The following is a 20,837-nucleotide window of genomic DNA, read 5'->3' on the forward strand; positions in this document are numbered from 1 at the left end:
GGTGTGGAGAGACCCCCCTCATGATTGTGAAGCGCTTTGGGTGTATGAACATACCCAATAAATGCACTATATAAATACACATTACATTACCATTAAAATTTACATGTACTTTAGGTCATGTTCTACATCATCAAAGCTTATATTAAACTTACCATGTATGTGGGACTCTTATTTTGAAAACAGGAAACACAGCAAAGTGACTGAATAACAGTACTATTCGTAAATATGGGTACACCTAGGCATATTTAAATAATAAGAGTTAAGATTCATTAAGATTCAGAATCTCCCCAGAGTGGTAAACTTACTATGTATGTGGGACTCTAATTTTGAAAATCAGAATTTGACACAGCAAAATCAAAGCCACCTGCAGTCTTTTTTTCTATGCAATGTTTATCCATTCTACAGAGATAAATCAGAAGTGTGTGTTGATGGTGGTTATAAAGGTAACAGTAGGTGGTTGGCGGTGCTGACCTGTGATAGGGAGCGGCGGAGGGTAACAATCTGATTTGATTGGCCGGTTTGTTCATGGTCCAGCAGCACCTGCTTGATCTTCTCTTTCTCTATGGCCACAGTGTTGAAGGCAGACTTCAGAAGAGAGTGCACTGCAACACACACACACACACACACACACACACCCAAGTGTAACTCACTGCATACTAACACTAATATCTCATTTTCATAAAACTGTAAGAGAAACAGTGACTCTCACTGTTTAAAAGCACAATGTAGAAAGCTTTTGTTAAAATTATGTTGAAATTTTTGTAGTTTGGGTTTTTTTTTTTTTTGCAGAATTTTTGTTTGCAACTCTATTTCTAAAGATGTTCGGTGACTAAAGTATTATTTGAATAAATATATCTGCTTAATAAATCCGTTTTGTTCAAATGCAGCAAGATATATGACCTATATTCACTGAAAATAGGCCTGGTCGTGAGGGCAGCAGTCTCCAGACTTCCCTCTGCCCAGACATTTCCTCCAGCACCTCCGGGGAGATCCAAAGGTGTTCCCAGGCCATCCGAGGACATAGTCCCTCCAGCATGTCTTGAGTCTTCCCCGAGGCCTCCTCCCAGTGGGACATGCCTAAAACGCCACCCTATGTAGGCGTCCAGGAGGCATTCAAAACAAATGCCCAAACCACCTCAGCTGGCTTCTCTGGATATGAAGGAGCAGCGGCTCTACTCCGAGCTCCTCCTGGGTGTCAGAGCTCCTCATCCAGTCTATAAGAGTGCGCCCTGCCACCCTGCGAAGGAAACTTATTTCGGCCGCTTGTATCTGAGATCTTGTCCTTTTGGTCATGAACCAAAGCTCATGACCATAGGTGAGAGTAGGAACGCAGACTGACGGTAAATCGAGAGCTTTGCCTTTCGGCTCAGCTCCTTCTTTACCACAACTGATCGGTACATCGACCACATTACTGCTGCCGCTGCACCGATCCGCCTGCCAATCTCACGCTCCATCCTTCCTTCACTCGTGATCAAAACCCCAAGATTGACTCCTCCACCTGGGGTAAGGACTTTCCTCCAACCTGGAGATGGCAAACCACCTTTTTTTTGGTGGAGCACCATGGCCTCAGACTTGAAAGTGCTGATTCTCTTCCCAGCCACACTTCGCAGCAAACTACCCAAGTATATACCTATAAGGGTGCGCCCTACCACCCTGCGAAGGAAACTCATTTCGGCCGCTTGTATCCAAGATCTTGTCCTTTCGGTCATGATCCAAAGCTCATGCCCATAGGTGAGAGTAGGAATGTGGACTGACGGGTAAATCAAGAGCTTTGCCTTTCGGCTCAGCTCCTTCTTTACCACAATAGACCGATACATCGACCACATTACTGCTGCCGCAGCACCAATCCGCCTGTCAATCTCACGCTCCATCCTTCCCTCACTCGTGAACAAAACCCCAAGATGCTTGAACTCCTCCACTTGGGGTAAGGACTTTCCTCCAACCCGGAGATGGCAAACCACCTTTTTCCGGTGGAGCATCATGGCCTCGGACTTGGAGGTGCTGATTCTAATCCCAGCCGCATCACACTCGGCAGCAAAATGCCCCAGCGCATGCTGAAGGTACATGTTCGATGAAGCCAACAGAACAACATTGTGAAGAACAGAGATGAAATCCTGTACAAATGTAAACCAATTTCAAGAGGATCACGTGCTTATGATTGATCACAGCTAGTCCTGCATTAGCCAACACATGATTCACCATTCAGACGACTCCTAAGTCACCATAAATAACCTAAGCTGCATATCACAGCCATCTTTGTTTTGAAGAATAACCCCTTCCACCCCTACTCCTCCTCCCTTCTAGATGGGCGGCACGGTGGCCCAGTGGTTAGCACAGTTGCCTCACAGCAAGAACGTCACTGGTTCTAGTCCATACCAGGCTGATCAACATTTCTGTGCGGAGTTTACGCGTTCTCCCCTGTCTCTCGTGGGTTTCACCTGGGTCCCCCAGTTTCCTCCCACCATCCAAAAACATGCGGCTCAAGTTAATTGACTAATCCAAATCAGCGCCATAGTCAGCTCCAAGTCAGTAGTCTTCTCTCAAGAGCGATCACTATCTGTTCATTAGCTACTACAGCAGGGGAGTTCTCCAGATCTACCTGAGCAAACTGACAATTCCATTTCAAGAGCAAAGTAGACCCTGGTGCAGAAAACGAAGTAATGAAGGCTTTTGTTTACCTTTCTGCGCAATGATGCAGAAATCTTCCTGCAGTTTGATGTAGTCGCCGGCGCTGTCGATGCCGTCAGTCAGACGCGTGACGGGGGCCTGGAAATCAGCCAGCTCCGCGCACAGGTTAGGATTGGAGGAGTGGAGGCGCACTTGAGACATGCTTGCACTCAGGGGAACCTGAAACACACACAGACACACACACACTGCAGTGAAATAGAGGAGATCCCTGACAGAAGCTCAGGATCATACAAGCCCAAGAAAATGATCCATTCGGTTGAATGAGGAAAAGACAAACAGACATTGACAAAGACTGAAATGCCAAAAAGCTTGCGCAAGCTGCTGGTAAATCTGGCCAATAGTCTAGTGTGGATGAGAATAGATTAGTTCAATTTCGAGAGCTCACAGACACACAGAAACACATCAGTCAGGTCAAGCAGTGTAAAGCAGCAGGTCGATGGAGAAATGAGGATACTTCACACATCAGAACATGATAGCATATGAAGTGAACATCGGCTGTTAAAGGGATAGTTCACCCATAATGTCCAGGTAATTTACTCATTCACAGGTCATCAAAGATGTAGGTGATTTTCTTCTTCAGTAGAACTTTTAAGAAGATTACAAGAGTTCGCCCTTAGCTAATGATTGATTATAAAGCTTGTTTGGCATGCTTTCCTGGGAGAGAGCTATAACTCGTGAGATCTTCGAGCCCGGGGCTCCCCCCATTGCAGGGCGAGAGGGAAGTCCGAGTTCAGGTAGGTCTCGAGTACTCCCCTGCTTGATAATGTTGGAAATAGAATATAATGCTATGAAGTGTCTATGCTGCCCATTTCGATTTGTCAATTTACTTATGTTACATGTTTTTGGTCTGTGGGAGGAAACCGGAGAGCCCGGTGAAAACCCACGCAAACACGAGGAGAATATACAAACTCTGCACAGAAACGCCGACCTGGCCAGGTAGAGTCCGAGCCGGTGGCATTCTTGCTATGCGACCGTGGTGCTAACCACTAGGCCTCCGTGCTGCCCTGACAAGGAAATGGGAGGAGTAGGGGTGGAAGGGGGGATTCTTCAAGACGAAGATGGCTGAGGTAAGATACTCTGGTTATTTATAGTGGTTAAGGAGTCGTCTGATTGGTAAATCAGAATTGGCTAATGTGGACCAGGTGCTATCAATCATAAGCCCGTGCTCCTCTCGAAATTAGTTTATAAATAAACTTCACTAAGCTGAATGACTCTTGGTGATTCATATAACGGCCATGAATAGTGACACACTCAAATGAGTTCAAATCAGTAGCCATGGTGTCTAATGACACACTGAGGGCATGTGAAGCGAAACCATCGATTCATGTAAAAAAGAAATTGAACATTATTTTCAATATCAGAAGCGTTAATCCACAGCCTGGTCAAACAGATATTGGCGTTGGAGTCTCGTCGCTTTTGCTGACGAAAACGATGGTGCGTGAACTTACAGTAGATGAGAGGTCCTGAGACGCAGTTTGTTGATAGATATTGGTGATTGTGTCACTTTTGTAACTGAAGAAAGAAAGTCACCTACATCGTGGATAAGTAAATTGACAGAAAATGTTCATTTTTGGGTTGAATTATCCCTTTAAATCATCTGTAGGTGTGTTTGTTGAAGTGGAGTTGGTGTAAATAAAGCCCAGCACGCATCCATCTCCTTTTATACTGCAGTAACTGTATGCTATGAATGAAAGGACACAGATACACAAGTTTAGTCCTCTCTATTTTGCTCAACTCACTCAACATCTGATTATCATGCAACTGTGTGGCCATTTATAAAACCTAGGAGCGAATGGCTGCATTGGGTTTGGTCTCTCACATGATCCAACACAAATCATGTGGGAAGGGGCAGTTTTACATTTACCGGGTTGGAGTGGGAATTGCGGGATTTGGCATGCATTTGACCTGGATAAGTACTCCTAAAGTACTAAGAAACTACTCTGTGTTAATCTGACAGAATGAAGTCATGTACATCAAGGATGGCTTGACCGCTGTGTGCTAACTACACATGACTCAATACCAGTTTGTCCACACCAAACGCAGCAATTATCTATTCATCTCAGATGCAGAAAAGCTAGTTCATGCTTTTATGACCTCTAGGTTGGATTACTGCAATGCTCTGTTTGCTGGTTTCCCAGCATCCTCCATTAATAAACTTCAGTGCAAAACGCAGCTGCCAGAGTTCTTACCAGGGTCAAGAAAATATGATCCCCAATCCTCCTTACACTGGCTGTCTGTTAAGTTCTGTGTTAATTATAAAATATTACTTCTCACCTATAAAGCTTTAAATAATCTAGCGTCTGTTTATCTAACAAACCTTCTGTCTCGCTACAATCCAACTTTAAGATCTCAAAACTCAGGGCTTCTAGTAATACCTAGAATAGCAAAGTCTACTAAAGGAGGTCGACGCTTCTCATAATTGTAATTCTTCTTACACTGTATATTGCTCATGTGTGCTGCACAGTGAGCACTTCTTTGTTTGTTTTGTAGAAGTGATGTGTAAAAGCACTTGTCTCGTTTGTTAGGCAGAGCCATCGAGATTCATTATTCATTAAGAGGTCTCCAGGAGTTAGAGTTCACTCTGCTGGGGGAAAGACCACCCCTGAGTCCTGTTTAGAAGATGGATGGAAGATCTGGACACTGCTAGACTGGGCTGTACTTTACATCCTGGTCAATTATTATAGCCTGTAGAAGCCAATGTGGCGCTAGAAGCAAGATCTTGAAAAGACAAGAACAGTGGTCACACTTTATAACAAGAGTCCATTAGTTAAAGGGTCATGGAACCCCCTCGTTTCAGCAGGGTGTTTTCACACCTCTACTTTGGAAAAAGTCAGAAAAGTGGGCGTGTCCGGCTCTGTTTAGAGGGGAGTGTCGGAGGAAGAAAAGTGGGATGGTGTGGGAGTGTCTATTTGGGCACGCGCGAGTTTCAGAGTCAAAACACACACACACACACACAAACACGGGAGAAAGTGATGGTGTTTACATGGACACCTGTAGTCGAATTATTTGCCAAATGATTAAATGGTGGACTTTAACTGCAGTTTGGCTCTTTCATTCAGGGAATTCATTCATGTCCCTCGCGACAAACGAGATATTTGATTCGAGGAACTGCTCTAAGCGTGTATTTTTCATGCAATGTTTGATACCGCACGGCGAATGAGAGAAAAAAACCCTCCACATTTCCCGGAAACTTAGATGCACACGGCAGGTAGTGTCAGAAAGCCGCGTGTGTTATTCCGGTCACTAAATGCGGTGAAATCCTACACGAGGTTAAAGTTTGGTTGTGGTGCTAACATGTTTACACTCGGTGCAATAGTTAACTCAGTTCGATACGAACAAACTGAATAAACAAAGAGCACTGGTCACTCACTTACCAAATCTGTAGAGACAGGACAATCACCAGCAACTAGAGCCGCGTCTTTATTAAGAAGAGACTAAAGAGAATCCGGATCTCAGCGTTTGCAGACGAGAACAGCTCTCAGGTAAACAATAATCTTCCTTAGACACGCAAGTTATTGTTGTCGAGCGTCGCGTACACTGTTAATCCACACGTGACTCCAGCTGCGCTCTCACAGAGAGAAAATGAAAACAAAACTTCACTGCAGCAAACTATAAAAGCAACACTTCACGCTTGTTTTGCCAACACAACGTGGCGTCTCTGTCGTCTAAATACTGTGACAGTAATGAATATTAATGAAGTTGCACAATAGAGCGCGCTGATTGGTTTGAACCAAGCCTTACTCATGCATTAATGCAGCACACTGTAAGACGTAATAAGACTCACTCTGGCACAGACGTCCAGTCTGCACGCTGGAATACACGCTATTATCTCATGACCGTGACGCAGCTTCAAAAATTCGTTTCAAACTGGAAGCACGAATTTGCTTGAAATAACGCAAAAACAACCAATTTACACTTTCCAGTGAAATATAGGTGTCCTAATAGTGTTTTTAGCAGTGTTGGACACATATACCACTGTCAACAGCTTAAAACATGTGTTATGGTGTTTCGTGACCCTTTAAAGCCACAGTATGTACTTTCGGCCACTAGAGGGCGTGTATTCAAAACAAAGGCATAGTTTGATGACTGAGTGGGAGTCTGATGGAATCATGGGAGTTGTTGTCTGTCTTTATCATCTTACTGGACTCCTGCATTTTGGGATATTTTAATAAACAAATCTTACATATTGCGCCTTTAACTATTGAAACCTCATTCTAAAGTGTGACCACAGAAAAAAATACGTACATTATTTACTCACCTGCCTGTTGTTACAAACCTCCATGACTTCTTCAATAATAAGTGTGTATATATTTGAGAGCAAGATGTGAGCAAGCTGACTAAAGGTGAACTTCTGGATACAACTGTAACCCCAGTTCATTACGGCGACCTCACTATGTGGCTCAGTAGTTATTAATAGAGGTTTTAAATAGCAATACAAATTGCAGTTTAGATGTGTAGTCTACAATGCATTGCATTTTAAGAACTGGAGCGACAATCATAACCAGAAGTCTCTTCTAAAAACGTCAGGCTGCCGTCATGTTTTGCAGAGAGAATGTAAAGCAGAAGTGTATGCAAGAGCTGGAGAGACTGCAGAACGGAGATGTGATGATGAAAAAAATACAAGAAAACCTTGCAGTTAGGCTTACTTTAGCACTGTGCGACTGGGGGAGAGACTGGACCTGGGGGAGGACACAAGAGCCAGATACAATTGAACTACACACAGTAACTCACACACACACACATCTCATTAACAAATACGCAGGTCAAACACTGCAGAAAACCACTAATGACTAGTACTAATGACCTGATTAAAGTATGAAAATAAAGGTGGATTTCCAGCAGGTGGCGCAATATTAATGATTTGATTAATGATCAAATAAATGACGCATTCCCACAAAAGCAATGACGCTGCAATGTCCCATTCACCCACACTCTCTCTCAGTCATTGGAGATCCATTATAAACAGAAACGTCCTTTAAACATGGTGTGAGATGCTGCTGGAGACTCAGTTTAAATAGTTAATAATGGATCCGCTGAGTCAAATGTCAGGCCTTCAGAGTGTGTGAGCGCAGCAGGACGTCTCTCTGACACTACGGCTGAGGTTAAGGACTGCAATAATGAGGTTGTGCAGAGGGTAAGTGTGTGTGAAGGTTGAGGGGACGTACACACACACTAACCTCTCCGCACTGAACAGCTGAAGCACTTTGCATGCAGGCACACTCTGGCCTGATTTACACTGCCAGATAAATGTGACCCAATTCAGATTTTTTTTTTTTGCTTAATTCTGACCCTGAAGCACAAAACCAGTGTCCTGCTGCTCGAGTTTAATTTATTTAATAGCCGAAAAAACAGCAGTTTAATAATTCCTTGTTATTGTTTTTTAATAATACAAGATGGAACGGTGGCTCAGTGGTTAGCACTGTGGCATCACAGCAAGAAGCTCACTGGTTCGAGTCCCAGCTGGGGCAGTTGGCGTTTCTATGTGGAGTTTGCATGTTCTCCTATATTGGTGTGGGTTTCCTCCGGGTTCTCCGGTTTCCCCCACAGTCCAAACACATGCACTATAGGGGAACTGATCAACTAAATTGGCCGTAGTGTATGAGTGTGAATAAGAGTGTATGGGTGTTTCCCAGTACCGGGTTGCGGTTGGAAGGGCATCTGCTGCGTAAAACATATGCTGGAATAGTTAAGAGGTTCATTCCGCTGTGGTGACCCCCTGATGAATAAAGCCTGATGGAAAATGAGCCTGATGTGAAAAACACCCCGTGAGTAAACGAGAGCTAGTGACGCAGTGCTTGGTGTTTAGCGTGAACCCAACAATTTGGCTCGTTCCAAGTGTTTTTATTTTTTTTTTAAGATTTATTTTTGGCCTTTATTAGATAGGACAGTATTTAGACAGGAAGCGAAGTTGAAGAGAGAGATGGGGGTAGGTTAAGGAAATGTCCTCGAGGCAGGATTCGAACACGGGACGCCCTGACGTGCTAATGCACTATATCTCAACGCGCTAACCACAAGGCTATTGTGCCGACGGCTCTTTCCCCTTGTTTTGACACACTTTATGCATGTATATGAGCATTTAGGCACAGCTTAAGCTAAAATATGATTTAACATGTGTGTGTTTTGTAAAATCAGCTTTCACGATAAGGTTTTATTAGCTGTCACTAGTATTAACGGATTAATAAACATGAACTAATAATAATACTTGTACAGCATTTATTAATCATAGTTCGACATTTACTAATGCATAATTAAAATCCAAATTGGAGGATAGGTATAACGCAACGATTGTTTTATCTTGATTAATTCAGAGCTGTCAGTTTTTTACTGTGTGTTTTACAGCTTTGTGTTTTTCCAGTAGCATGCACAGTGATGGAAAGAGTAAACAAAAGAAAGGATTATGGGTCCAAAAACAGGATATACAGTTGAAGACTAAAGGATTCACCCTCCTGTGATTTTTAGTTTCTTTCTCAAATATTTTGCAGATGATGTTGAATAGATTCAGGAGTTGTTCACAGTGTTTCCTCTAATATTTGTTCTTCTGGAGAAAGTCTTATTTGTTTTATTTTGGCTAGAATAAAAGCAGTTCTTAATAGTTTTAGCACCATTTTAAGCTCAATATTATTAGTGTTGGATTGTCTCCAGAACAAACCACTGTTATACAATGACTTGCCTAATTACCCTAACTTTACCCTAATTACCCTAGTGAAGCCTTTACATGTCACTTTAAGCTGAACACTAGTGTCTTGAAGAATATCTAGTCTAATAATATGTGCTGTCATCATGACAAAGAGAAAATAAATCAGTTATTAACACTATTATGTGCAGAAATGTGTTGAAGAAATGTTAAACAGAAATTGGGAAATATAAAGGGTTGCCACCCGTCCCTTGAAATACAGAATCGTCCCGTATTTAAGAAAGAAATTGCGCGCCCCGTTTTGAATCAATACAGGATGGGTTTTGTCCCGTATTTTTATAATACTTTAAAAGTAGCTTTTCATGCAAATCATCCCACAAGCATTTACTGAATATGCCTCATGTCCTACTTTTGATTGGGTAATACTTGATGTCATCGCTAGTTTGATTGGTCTTTGTCCAGTGAGGAGGGCGGGTCTTCTAAGCAGAGTCTGTCAAGTCTTGACAGAGATTAATGGCAGATGCTTCTCCAGGTAACCCGCCGCGTCTTAAAGTTTCACAGTTTAAACGCAATCGACTGCAAAAGTACCGCAGAGAGTGGGAGGAAACAGATACCTGGCTGCAGAGTGTTACTATTAAGTAATACTATACTTAATACTATTACTATTACTATTAAGTATGAGGAATTATTATTAAGCTACTGCACGATTTGTCGGAGAGCGTTCTCTGTGGCCCATGCGGTCTGTGGGACAACATGCCTCTGCAGAGCAGCATTCCCGCAGTGACAGCTCGCAAAAATCAAAGCAGTCAGACTGTTCTCCGTGCCTCTCTCCCGAAGCAGACATGGTAATGACAGTGACCTAGCCTGGGAAAATATAGCTTTTTTTTGTAATTTACTGTTTTCTACATGAAATAAAGAACAGTCTGTGAAAAAAAAAAATAAAAAAAATTAATAATAATAATAATGATAATAATATATGTATTTAATATTAACTGAGTAAAACAATGTCAACAACTGAAATCACAGGGAAATTAATGGCTACAGTCAAACATTATCTCAGAATTAGATGTGGCCTGGTTTTCACACTGGGTCACAAATTGTAATTTGTAAAAATTTTGTAAATACAATGTAAGTGGATCATATTCCAATGCAATATTATGATTTGTTTGTTAAGGTTAAGTCAGGCACATAAGCATTAATGGGGGGGTAAACCCTAGGAACATATATATATATATATATATATATATATATATATATATATATATATATATATATATATATATATATATATATATATATATATATATATATATATATATATATATAAATACAGGAGGGCTGATAATTCTGACTTCAACTGTAGGTAACAAATGAGAATTAAGGAGCCTGAATTGTGTCAGTAAGTAAAACCAGTGAGCAAGAAGAATAACTGCAGCCTACAAACTGCATTCAGCACAGATTTACAGCACCGCTAGCTGATTAGCATAATTCCAGATGCTAAACTGATGCAGACGGCATGATAAATGACCAATAACTACAAGTGAACTGTCCTCGGTGTTGATTGTGGGTGTCTTGAAGATGTACCTGCTGCTGCAATTTTGCATCTTTGCTGACACTTTTAGTCCTCCATCTTCTGCTGACGCGCTTTTCTTTCTTTGACAAGTCTACACAGTTACTCTAGAGTACATGGACACATACATATATACACACACACACACACACACACACACACACACACACACACACACACAAACACACACAAACACGCACACACACACAGCAAAGGGGTGAGAGGGTTAATAGCAGAAAGTGAAGCACTGAATCTGTCAGCAGCAGAAGATGAGATGTTGTGAATGTGTGGTGAGTACACTGGCTTCATTATATGAGCAGAGGTAATGAGAATGACATCTGAGCAAATAGAAATGAAATTTAAGGAAAAATTACGATGGTGTGTGTGTCTGAGGTGCTGAATTTAGCTTGAGGCTGAGGATGTCTAAATCTGTGCTACAGTATTATGAACTAATGATGTCAAACGATTAATCAAAACTAATATAAAAGTTGCATGTGTGATACATACATTTAATATATATATATATATATATATATATATATATATATATATATATATATACTATACTTCTAGCTGATCATTTGGTATCAGAAGTATCTTATATAAAATGCAAAGGCCTCTAGATGACGCTTATTTTACCACAATAAAATATGATCATGCCTTGATTTTGAATGATTTCATTAGGACAGTATGGTCTGACTTTAAGAAGTATATATATGTATAATACTCGCCGTCCCCTTTATTAGGTACACCTGTCCAACTTCTTGTTAACGCAATTTTCTAATCAGCCAATCACATGGCAGCAACTCAATGCATTTCGGCATGTAGACATGGTCAAGACAATCTGCTGCAGTTCAAATCGAGCATCAGAATGGGGAAGAAAGAGGATTTAAGTGACTTTGAACATGACATGGCTTTTGGTGCCAGACGGGCTGCTCTGAGTATTTCAGAAACTGCTGATCTACGGGGATTTTCACGCACAACCATCTCTAGGGTTAACAGAGAATGCTCATACAAAGAGGAAATATCCAGTGAGCGGCAGTTCTGTGGGCGCAAATGCCTTGTTGATGCCAGAGGCCAGAGGAGAATGGCCAGACTGGTTCCAGCTGATAGAAAGGCAACAGTAACTCAAATAAGCACTCGTTACAACCGAGCTCTGCAGAAGAGCATCTCTGAACACACAACACGTCCAACCTTGAGGCGGATGGGCTACAGCAGCAGAAGACCACACCGGGTGCCGCTCCTGTCAGCTAAGAACAGGAAACTGAGGCTACAATTCACACAGGCTCACCAAAACTGGACAATAGAAGATTGGAGAAACGTTGCTGCTCTGATGAGTCTCCATTTCTGCTGACACATTCAGATGCTCGGGTCAGAATTTGGCCTCAACAACATGAAAGCATGGATCATCCTGCCTTGTATCAGCGGTTCAGGCTGGTGGTGGTGGTGTAATGGTGTGGGGGAGATTTTCTATGGGTCCATTAGTACCAATTGAGCATCAACGCCACAGCCTACCTGAGTATTGCTGCTGACCATGTCCATCCCTTTATGAGCACAGTGTCTCCATCTTCTGATGGCTACTTCCAGCAGGATAACGCAGCATGTCATAAAGCTCAATCATCACAGACTGGTGTCTTGAACATGACGAGGAGTTCACTGTACTCAAATGGCCTCCACAGTCACCAGAGCTCAATCCAATAGAGCATCTTTGGGATGTGGTGGAACGGGAGATTGGCATCATGGATGTGCAGCCGACAAATCTGCAGCAACTGTGTGATGCTATCATGTCAATATGGAGCAAAATCTCTGAGGAATATTTCCAGTAGCTTGTTGAATCTCTGCCGTGAAGGACTAAGGCCTAAGGACTAATAAAGTGGCCAGTGAGTGTGTATTTATATATATATATATATATATATATATATATATATATATATATATATTCCCACAATCCTCATATCTGTCAGATTACAGCTCAAACACATGTCTCTCCTAATCCAGAAGTGTTTCTTCATCATTATGAGGGTGTAAGGTCATATTATGATTAAGGGTTTGCACAACTGCTCATAGTCAGTGAGTCTTGCAGAATAGGTGTAGACTTTCTCTGACTTGCACAAACCACTGAAGCGCCATTTTGAACAGCTGGAACTAAAGGATGAACCAATGTAAACAGATCAGACAGAACATCAGGTCTGTGTGTGTGTGTGTATGTGTGTGCGTCAGAGACATCAGGCTTGTGCAGGTCTGCAGTGTAAATGCAGCCAAAGCGAAACACAACCTGTCTGTAACTCAATCTGTGCTAACATACAGCACGACACACCACAAACACTACTCAATACTGAGATCCGGGCTAACACTGTGTCTGTGTGTGTATTTGGGTGAATCTGTTTGTCTTAGTGTGTGTGTGTGTGTGTGTGTGTGTGTGTGCGCATGTTGTCTTTTATCTATATGTGATTGTGTCTGTTTGCGTGTGTCTGTATCTATGTGTGTGTGTGCGCATGTATGTGTGTATGTGTGTGTTTGTCTGTTACATGTGTGTGTTTGTGTCTGCATGTGCACTTGTGTGTGTGTCTGTTTGTTTGTTTGTGTATGTGAGTGTGTCTGTTGTCTGTCTGCATGCGTCTGTGTGTGTGTGTGTGTGTGTGTGTGCACCTGCATGTCAGTGAAGTTGGGAGCTGACTGTGTCCTCTGTAAGATCTCCAGACTCTGCAGAAGTTGATTCAGCTCTAAAAGACTGGACTGGCAGTAGGCGAGCTCTGAAACGCACACACAGATATTCTTCAAGACACTTCTATACAGCTTAAAGTGACATTTAACTAGGTTAATTAGGGTGAAGTTAGGGTAATTAGGCAAGTCATTGCATAAAGGCTCGTACACACTGGGACGCTTTTCATTTGCGTTTATCGTCAGTGTTTTTCAAGACGTTTTTCCATATTCAAACCCAAGCGATTTTCACTGGCGTCAAGCAGAAGAGTGTGCAGAATCACTCCTTGACGTTAGATGGCGCTACACAACTTCAAACCTCTGACAGCCGCTTGTAACACAGAAGAAGACAGAAAGTTGACACGCCTGTTGTTATGGATGGTTCAAGCAGCAGCTCTAGCGATGAAGAAATGATTATTGTTCAGCAGAGCAATAAGCAGCTCCACGTTCATATCGCCTCTGGGCATCTTCTTCAATGTGCGCTCGCATTGACAGTTTAGCTCTTGAGCGCCTCCAAGTGCTGTTTACAGTAACTTCAGCAGCTCCGTGCACGTGAACAAAAGTGCCGATCTGATTGGTGGAGAAGGTTTTGACTCGGCGTGTCCAAACAAAAAAACGAGCATGAGGCGTTTCCTAAAAAATGATGATTTTATGCCTGCCTTTTTGCGCGTTGGTGTGCACGATCACATTGTCGCCCTTTATTTAGTCACGAGGCGTTAAACGTTGACAAAAAATGCGAGAAAAAAAGCGTCCCGGTGTGCACGGGCCTCAACAGTGGTTCGTTCTGGAGACAATCTAAAACTAATATTGCTGAAGGGGGCTAATAATATTGACCTTAAAATTGATTTAACACAATTAGAAACTGCTTTCATTCTAGCCGAAATAAAACAGATAAGACTTTCTCCAAAATAACAAATATTAGAGGAAACACTGTGAAGAATTCCTGAATCTGTTCACCATCATTTGGGAAATATTTGACAAAGACAAATAAATAAAAAATGTATTTATAATTATAAATTAATCACAGGAGGGCGAATAATTCTGACTTCAACTGTATTGATCTTGTACAGATACAGTATGATAACATCTGTATGATGATGATGATGTTACCTTCTGCACATTTGTCCATCTCCTCTGACTCCTGCAACCAGGCTGCCACTTTACTCTGCCCGTTACTGCAGGACGGCGGCAGCTGCCAGGGAAAACTACTGGGTTTACCCTGCTGAACACACACACACACACACACATTGGTTTTTGTGATTCATGGGGTACTGTCAGGAAACCTTTATAATCATCCTAAGAGATTTTTTGCAAGCTTTTAACCAACCCAGGCTCATTCTGAAACGTATTCCTGTGGACGTTTCTGGAGGCAAGGAGTTATGTAGACGGAGGTACGTATAGCTAGATTTAATTTTTTAAGCGAACGCTATGGGGCGGTGTGACGGCGCTCCTTTTCGCGCATACCTCCATGTGGAGGACTTTCCCGCCGCAACCAGTTCATCCAGTTAGCTCGGCGTGTACGTTGGCGGACTTGAGACGCAGAGAGGAGCTGACCACGACGACGACTGGGTTCGAGTCCGGGGAAGAGCGGTTCCAGAAAACAGGTAAGACAAAAACAGAATCCAAAAAATAAAGTAAACAAGTGAATAACAGTGTGGAAAAATCTGAAAGCGCGATAAAAATCAGACAAGGGCTTTTCTTTTTCTGGACGGCTTTTGTAAATTGTCGGTTGGGTTTAAGAAAGTAAGCGAGCGTTGATACGAGCCAGTAAAATTGGTTGGGTTCAGGGAAGGAGGAGGGTGGGTCAGCCGATTGGTCAGTCGCCCAGTCAATCATTTAGCAAGTCGGACAGACAGCGGCCTCTGGTGGGTTGGCACAAGAACAGCAGGCACGAACGGCACTCGCGAGACATTTAAGATGCAAAAAAGCACACACAGCGGCCTCTTGCGGATTTGCGAAAACAAAAAGTGCAAAAAAACGTACCTCCCCAGACGTATTTTATATTTTTCAGGACCACACTCGAAACAAAGGGGTAAGAAAACAAGAAAACTTCCCAGAATACGCAATACAAGAAATGGATAAGGATTACAATGGAAATGGATCTACAATACGAGAAATGCTCAAATAAAAACAGCTAAATTTGGCGATCTATAATACCTAATCATAACTCCTGTACAGCAGTCCCACAACATTCTGGCACTCGATGACACTCGAATACCCTGTCAGAAGAGTCTAGTGGCTGGGAATGGCCACTGTGTAAATGCACAGTACAGGTACGATCTTATCGCCACATTAGATCATCATGATAACATGATATGTGCCTTCAGTGATCTCCTGAAGACAAATACCAAAAAATAGCACAACTGGAATCACTACAGCACTCGCCATCATCTGATCTCATATGAAGCAAGAGCTCACGATGACATATGATGATGTAGTGCAGTCCCAATTCTTAGGGGTAAATTTTGAAGCCCTTCCCCATCACACTTGGTTTCTAGGGCCAAGGAGAAGGGGTACAAAAATAGAATTGGAATTGGGCCTAAATACACCCACTCCTGAAACCCAGAGCATGCACAGAAGTGGAGGGCGAGAGAGAGAGAGAGAGAGTGTGAGTGAGTGACCTTCTTAGGGTGTGTGCTGGACGGGGTGTTCTGGGGAGACTCGGCACCAGCAGACGGAGGGAAGGTTCGTAGCGTAGCGTCCCGAGGAGAGCGAACGATCTCATTCTGCCGGAACAGACGATGGTGACGCAGCTTACACACCCAGAGGTCAAACACATCTGGAGACTTCACCTTCAGGAGACACACACACACACACACACACACACACACAAATCAGAGACAGACACAATAACATGAACACAATCATTCCACTGACGCTACACACGGCTATTAGACAAAACCATCAAATGGAATAAAACTGCTGTCATAAATATTTTGTGCGTAAATAAATTTCACGCATCTGTAATTATAAAATCGTAAAGGAAAATGGAGCGTACTCGTAATTTTACGAGAGTACAATTCCAAAATCTGCAATTAGAACAGACACAGATGCAACATTTTCTTTGTCTTTTTGTAAAGGACTGATAAATTTACGATGGGTGTACTTTACAAACACGAAATACAGTTTCACCGCGGACACAAAGACCTGATTACGAGTATGAATCAAACAGCGACACTCTGTCAAAATTACGTCAACGCTGCCACAGCCATTAATAAACAATCGAGAGCTACCGATCACAACAGTGTGCTTGATGGGCACTCGAGCTCCCACACACCGGCTCAGGTAAGACTTTTGTTATTCCCTCTTTGAGAAATGTCCGTCTGGAGCTGTAATAAAGGTGCAGACTTAATAAGGGTTTCTTGGACATCTTACAGAATCAAAATTAAGAACGGGCCGAGGATAGTGAGCATAATGTAAGGGCCTACTCACTCTATGCCATCCGTACCGTGCCCAGGCCCGTTTCCCGTTTGAGAAGTGTGAGTGCGCTGAATCAGGCTCAAGCACGGTTCACTTGGCCGGCCCTGGCCCGGTTGAAGAGATGTGCCTGAGCGCGGTTCACTTTCGGCTTTGGCACGGTACGCTTGTGTGTGAGTGCAAAACGCCCGAAACTGAAAGCGAGACGTGACTTTAAGAAACCGTTTCATATGGATTTATTAATCATTCTTACTGTTCAGTGAACGCAAACTGCCGTAGTTTATTTAATACACAAACCCCTCACTGCACCACAGCTGCGCGACTTCAGCAGACCTCCTCATCCCTGCAGCACGAGAGCTTTATGATTGTTTATGAGCGCTTAAAGTGGCGGATCTATTTGGTAAAATATCTGACTGCGTGTCACCGCATCCCGAAGGACTGTTTGGCGAAATATTTGACTGCATATCAAACAACTGAAAGGATATAACTAGAGAAATCTCCACTGTGCTGCTGAGTGAGAGAGCGCTTCTCACTGAACAGCGCAGCAGCGATGACGTAAGCGTGCCCAGGGCCAATTGTATGTGAGTGCGGGTCGTCAGGGGAGACGGGAGGGGGGCAAGCGTGCTTTGGCATGGTTCAAGGCAACTGTACATAGTGCGAGTACGGCCTAAGTTAACGTTACAGGCAGTGAGCGCAGAATTCCTCAGTGAATCACCTAACGGTGTTTAACTATAACATGATATCTGTTCTGAGCAAGGTGTTATTAAGTAGTCGCTAGGGTGTTTTGAGTGACTGCTAAGGTGTACTGAGTCATAGCACAGTCTACAGCTGTGTCTCATTTCAGAGGCTGCATCCTCCAAAGGATGCATTTGAAGTGCGCTGTCATTGTAGCGCGACGAAGGCTGTCTCATTTCAAAAAAATTTGAAGGTTCCTTCAAACACAGCCTCTAAATGCATCCTTCGTTTCCCAAGTAATGAAGGACATAATCGGTTGATCCTTCGCGGCCTCACACACACACACACACACACACACACCTTCAGATGGTAAATGTGCTCCTCTGTGTCCAGGTCGATGCGGCGAGCTCGTTTCTTGATGGACATCACAGACAGACCCACATCTATACTGCCATGAAGCTTTCCTTTCTGAATCTGACACACACACACACACACACACACACACACATTAGTTAACATGAACAAACATTTGTTAATCATAATTCAACATTAACTAATGCATTATTAAAACACAAATCATGACTAAACATCACTGACAGCATCATTCATCTATCATCAACAAAGATGAATAAACACTGTAATAAAGGTGTTCTCCATTGTATTTTTCACGTTAATAAATGCATTAACTACATGCTGATGTTGTAAAGTTCTGTCATTTTATTCATAATTATTTGTAATTATTCCTATTTAAATGAAGGGTTTCATTGGCAGAACTACTAAACAAACAGCTGAATATGTTTGTGGACAACTACACATTTTCACTCACATCGACTGGAGATTTGGAGTACTTCAGGATGCCGTTATCCAGGACGAAGAAACGCTGCGGAGAAGAAGAGAGGAGGAAATATTACAATCAATATTCACAATAAACAAGCAGATCACAAAGAGGAAAACGGAGGAAAAGCAAGCCCATGAATATTTCAGTTATGTGAATGTGCACAGGGTGATTCCCAGCACTGGAAGGGCATCCGCTGCAAAACACGTGCTGGATAAGTTGGCGGTTCATTCCGCTGTGGAGACCCCTGATTAATAAAGGGACTAAGCCGACAATAAAATGAATGAATGCACAGGGTGGCTCAGTGGTTACCATTGTGGCCGTACAACAAGAAGTTTGCTGGTTCAAGTCCCGGCCGGGTCAGTTGGCATTTCTGTGTGGAGTTTGCATGTTCTCCCCGTGTTGGTGTGGGTTTCCTCCACAGTCTAAACACATGCGCTATAGGGGAACTGGAGAAACTAAATTGGCCGTAGTGCCTGTGAGTGTGTGCAAGAGTGTGTGAGTGTTTCCCAGTGATGGGTTGCAGCTGAAAGGGCATTCACTGTGTAAAACATATGCTGAAAAAGTTGGCGGTTCATTCCGCTGTGGCAACCCCTGATTAATAAAGGAACTAAGCCAAAAAGAAAATGAATGAATCAATAATATATTATAAAGGAGGAGGAGGTGGGGTGTATGGGGTTGGTATGCCGAGGGTGGGAATGAGTGTTTCCCAGAGCTGGGTATGCCAGAATAGTTGGCGGTTCATTCCGCTGTGGTGACCTCTGATAAATAAGGGACTAAGCCGAAGGAAAATAAACGAATGGTTGGTGACCACTGACCTTGTGCCAGCCCTTCAGAGGCCACTTCCTCTTCTTCAGCATGAAGCCTTCGTGCTTCTCGGGCCGCTGCACATGAGTCTGTCCAATCCTCAGACCCTCGATGATCTCCCAACTGTCCGGCTCCTACAACACACACAAACACTGAGAATGAGGAGCAGCGCACGGTGGATGGACACACCCCTTCACTCTCCATATGCACCAGACACCTTCTAAAGCGGGTCGCACACCACATACACCGCTCAGACACGGCGCGCACATGACCGTTGGAAGTATCACGAACCAGACGCGCACATTCGCGTGCTATTTAAAATGAACGTATTCAGATGGCGCTCTGTGGCGTGGCAGAAATACGAACAGTGTTCTAAGTCCTAGCTGAGGATGCCCGCCGACTTGCGGCGCCAGTGTGTGTATCCTGATAGAAATCTATGTTTATAATTCTAAAATGCATGGTGCTGCATGGCGCGACGCAAAGCAGGCGCTGCCATGTGATTGGCTGATTAGAAATTTGAGTTAACAAACAGTTGGACAGGTGTACCTAATAAAGTGGCCGGTGAGTGTACGCTGTAAGCACAGGTGAATCTGCTCATCAGAATGCAGATGGTCACCTTGGTAAACAGCACCAATTAGTCCATGCTAATGACAACTAACACTCTGCTCTCGCCATCGCCATGGCAACAGCCGAGAGAGGTGAGGTTTATTTACCCTCTTCCCGAAGTGTATTAATCAGTATTCGTCTGTATTGATCAGCACTCTCACACGAGCCGTCATGACATTTTAGCACCGCTCCTGACATCAATGCAAAACAAATGGTCACTTATTTTAATCTGTGCATGAAAGTATTGTTATTTACAGTTATTCGGTCTAAACACTCTATCAGACCACATAGGGAGGCTCAGAAAATAACGGTACTAATAAATGCTTATGTAATATGCTTATATCCATGCCTAAAATCAGATGGTTCATCTTTTAGAAAGCATTAAAGTCAGCATGAATTAAACTGTGTAATGTTTATTTTACTCACCCACATAGCAAAATTTCTCTGGCCCAGCTCTGGCCCACACAATCAGGTTTTGCGCAGTGAATTACGGTACATGACTGGACCAAATCTGGCTTCCAGACAAGGGCCAAACACAGACCATATCTGGGCCAAGTCTCAGCCAAGTTAATAACTCATAACTGGGCCTGAACTGGGCCAGATAGGTTGGTGTGTCACGATGGCAATGAAATTGATAAACCCATGGAGTGATGCGCTTTAGGCACACTATGGGCACGCTTTTTCTCAAAGTGACCTGATTGGTAGAATTTTTTTTCTTTACTCAAAAATGATTTTAGTGTATTTTAAATGTGGGTCAAGACTGGCCAAACTCACATGGCCCACTTATCAAATTTTTAAATCTGGGCCAAATACTACGTTTTTCATCTGGCCCAAATCTTGTGTGCCGCCTTAAAGACGGTGCCACCTCTGCCAAACCCGGGCCATGTTTGGCCCTCATGCTGTAT

The 20,837-nt window shown here is 43.0% G+C and overlaps 1 protein-coding gene across 7 annotated transcripts in view; it reads right to left on the minus strand.

Moving 5' to 3' along the window:
• osbpl6 (oxysterol binding protein-like 6) overlaps window positions 1-20,837 on the minus strand; it is a 70,214-nt gene that overhangs the window by 21,032 nt on the left and 28,345 nt on the right. The window contains exons 3-12 of one of the 7 annotated variants that reach the window (XM_009304413.5): window positions 19,338-19,460; window positions 18,511-18,564; window positions 18,045-18,158; window positions 16,214-16,384; window positions 14,703-14,811; window positions 13,542-13,645; window positions 10,907-10,999; window positions 7,335-7,367; window positions 2,679-2,847; window positions 472-602 (exon numbers count right to left, since the gene is read on the minus strand). In XM_009304413.5, coding sequence (XP_009302688.1) covers window positions 472-602; window positions 2,679-2,847; window positions 7,335-7,367; window positions 10,907-10,999; window positions 13,542-13,645; window positions 14,703-14,811; window positions 16,214-16,384; window positions 18,045-18,158; window positions 18,511-18,564; window positions 19,338-19,460 — 1,101 coding nt within the window. Of the gene's footprint in view, window positions 1-471; window positions 603-2,678; window positions 2,848-7,334; window positions 7,368-10,906; window positions 11,000-13,541; window positions 13,646-14,702; window positions 14,815-16,213; window positions 16,385-18,044; window positions 18,159-18,510; window positions 18,565-19,337; window positions 19,461-20,837 lie in introns of all 7 variants that reach the window. The other 6 variants (XM_005172507.6, XM_073911430.1, XM_017357613.4 and 3 more) reach the window with 6 other exon arrangements.

The sequence above is a fragment of the Danio rerio genome, chromosome 9 (assembly GCF_049306965.1).
Source record: "Danio rerio strain Tuebingen ecotype United States chromosome 9, GRCz12tu, whole genome shotgun sequence".
NCBI lineage: Eukaryota > Metazoa > Chordata > Actinopteri > Cypriniformes > Danionidae > Danio > Danio rerio.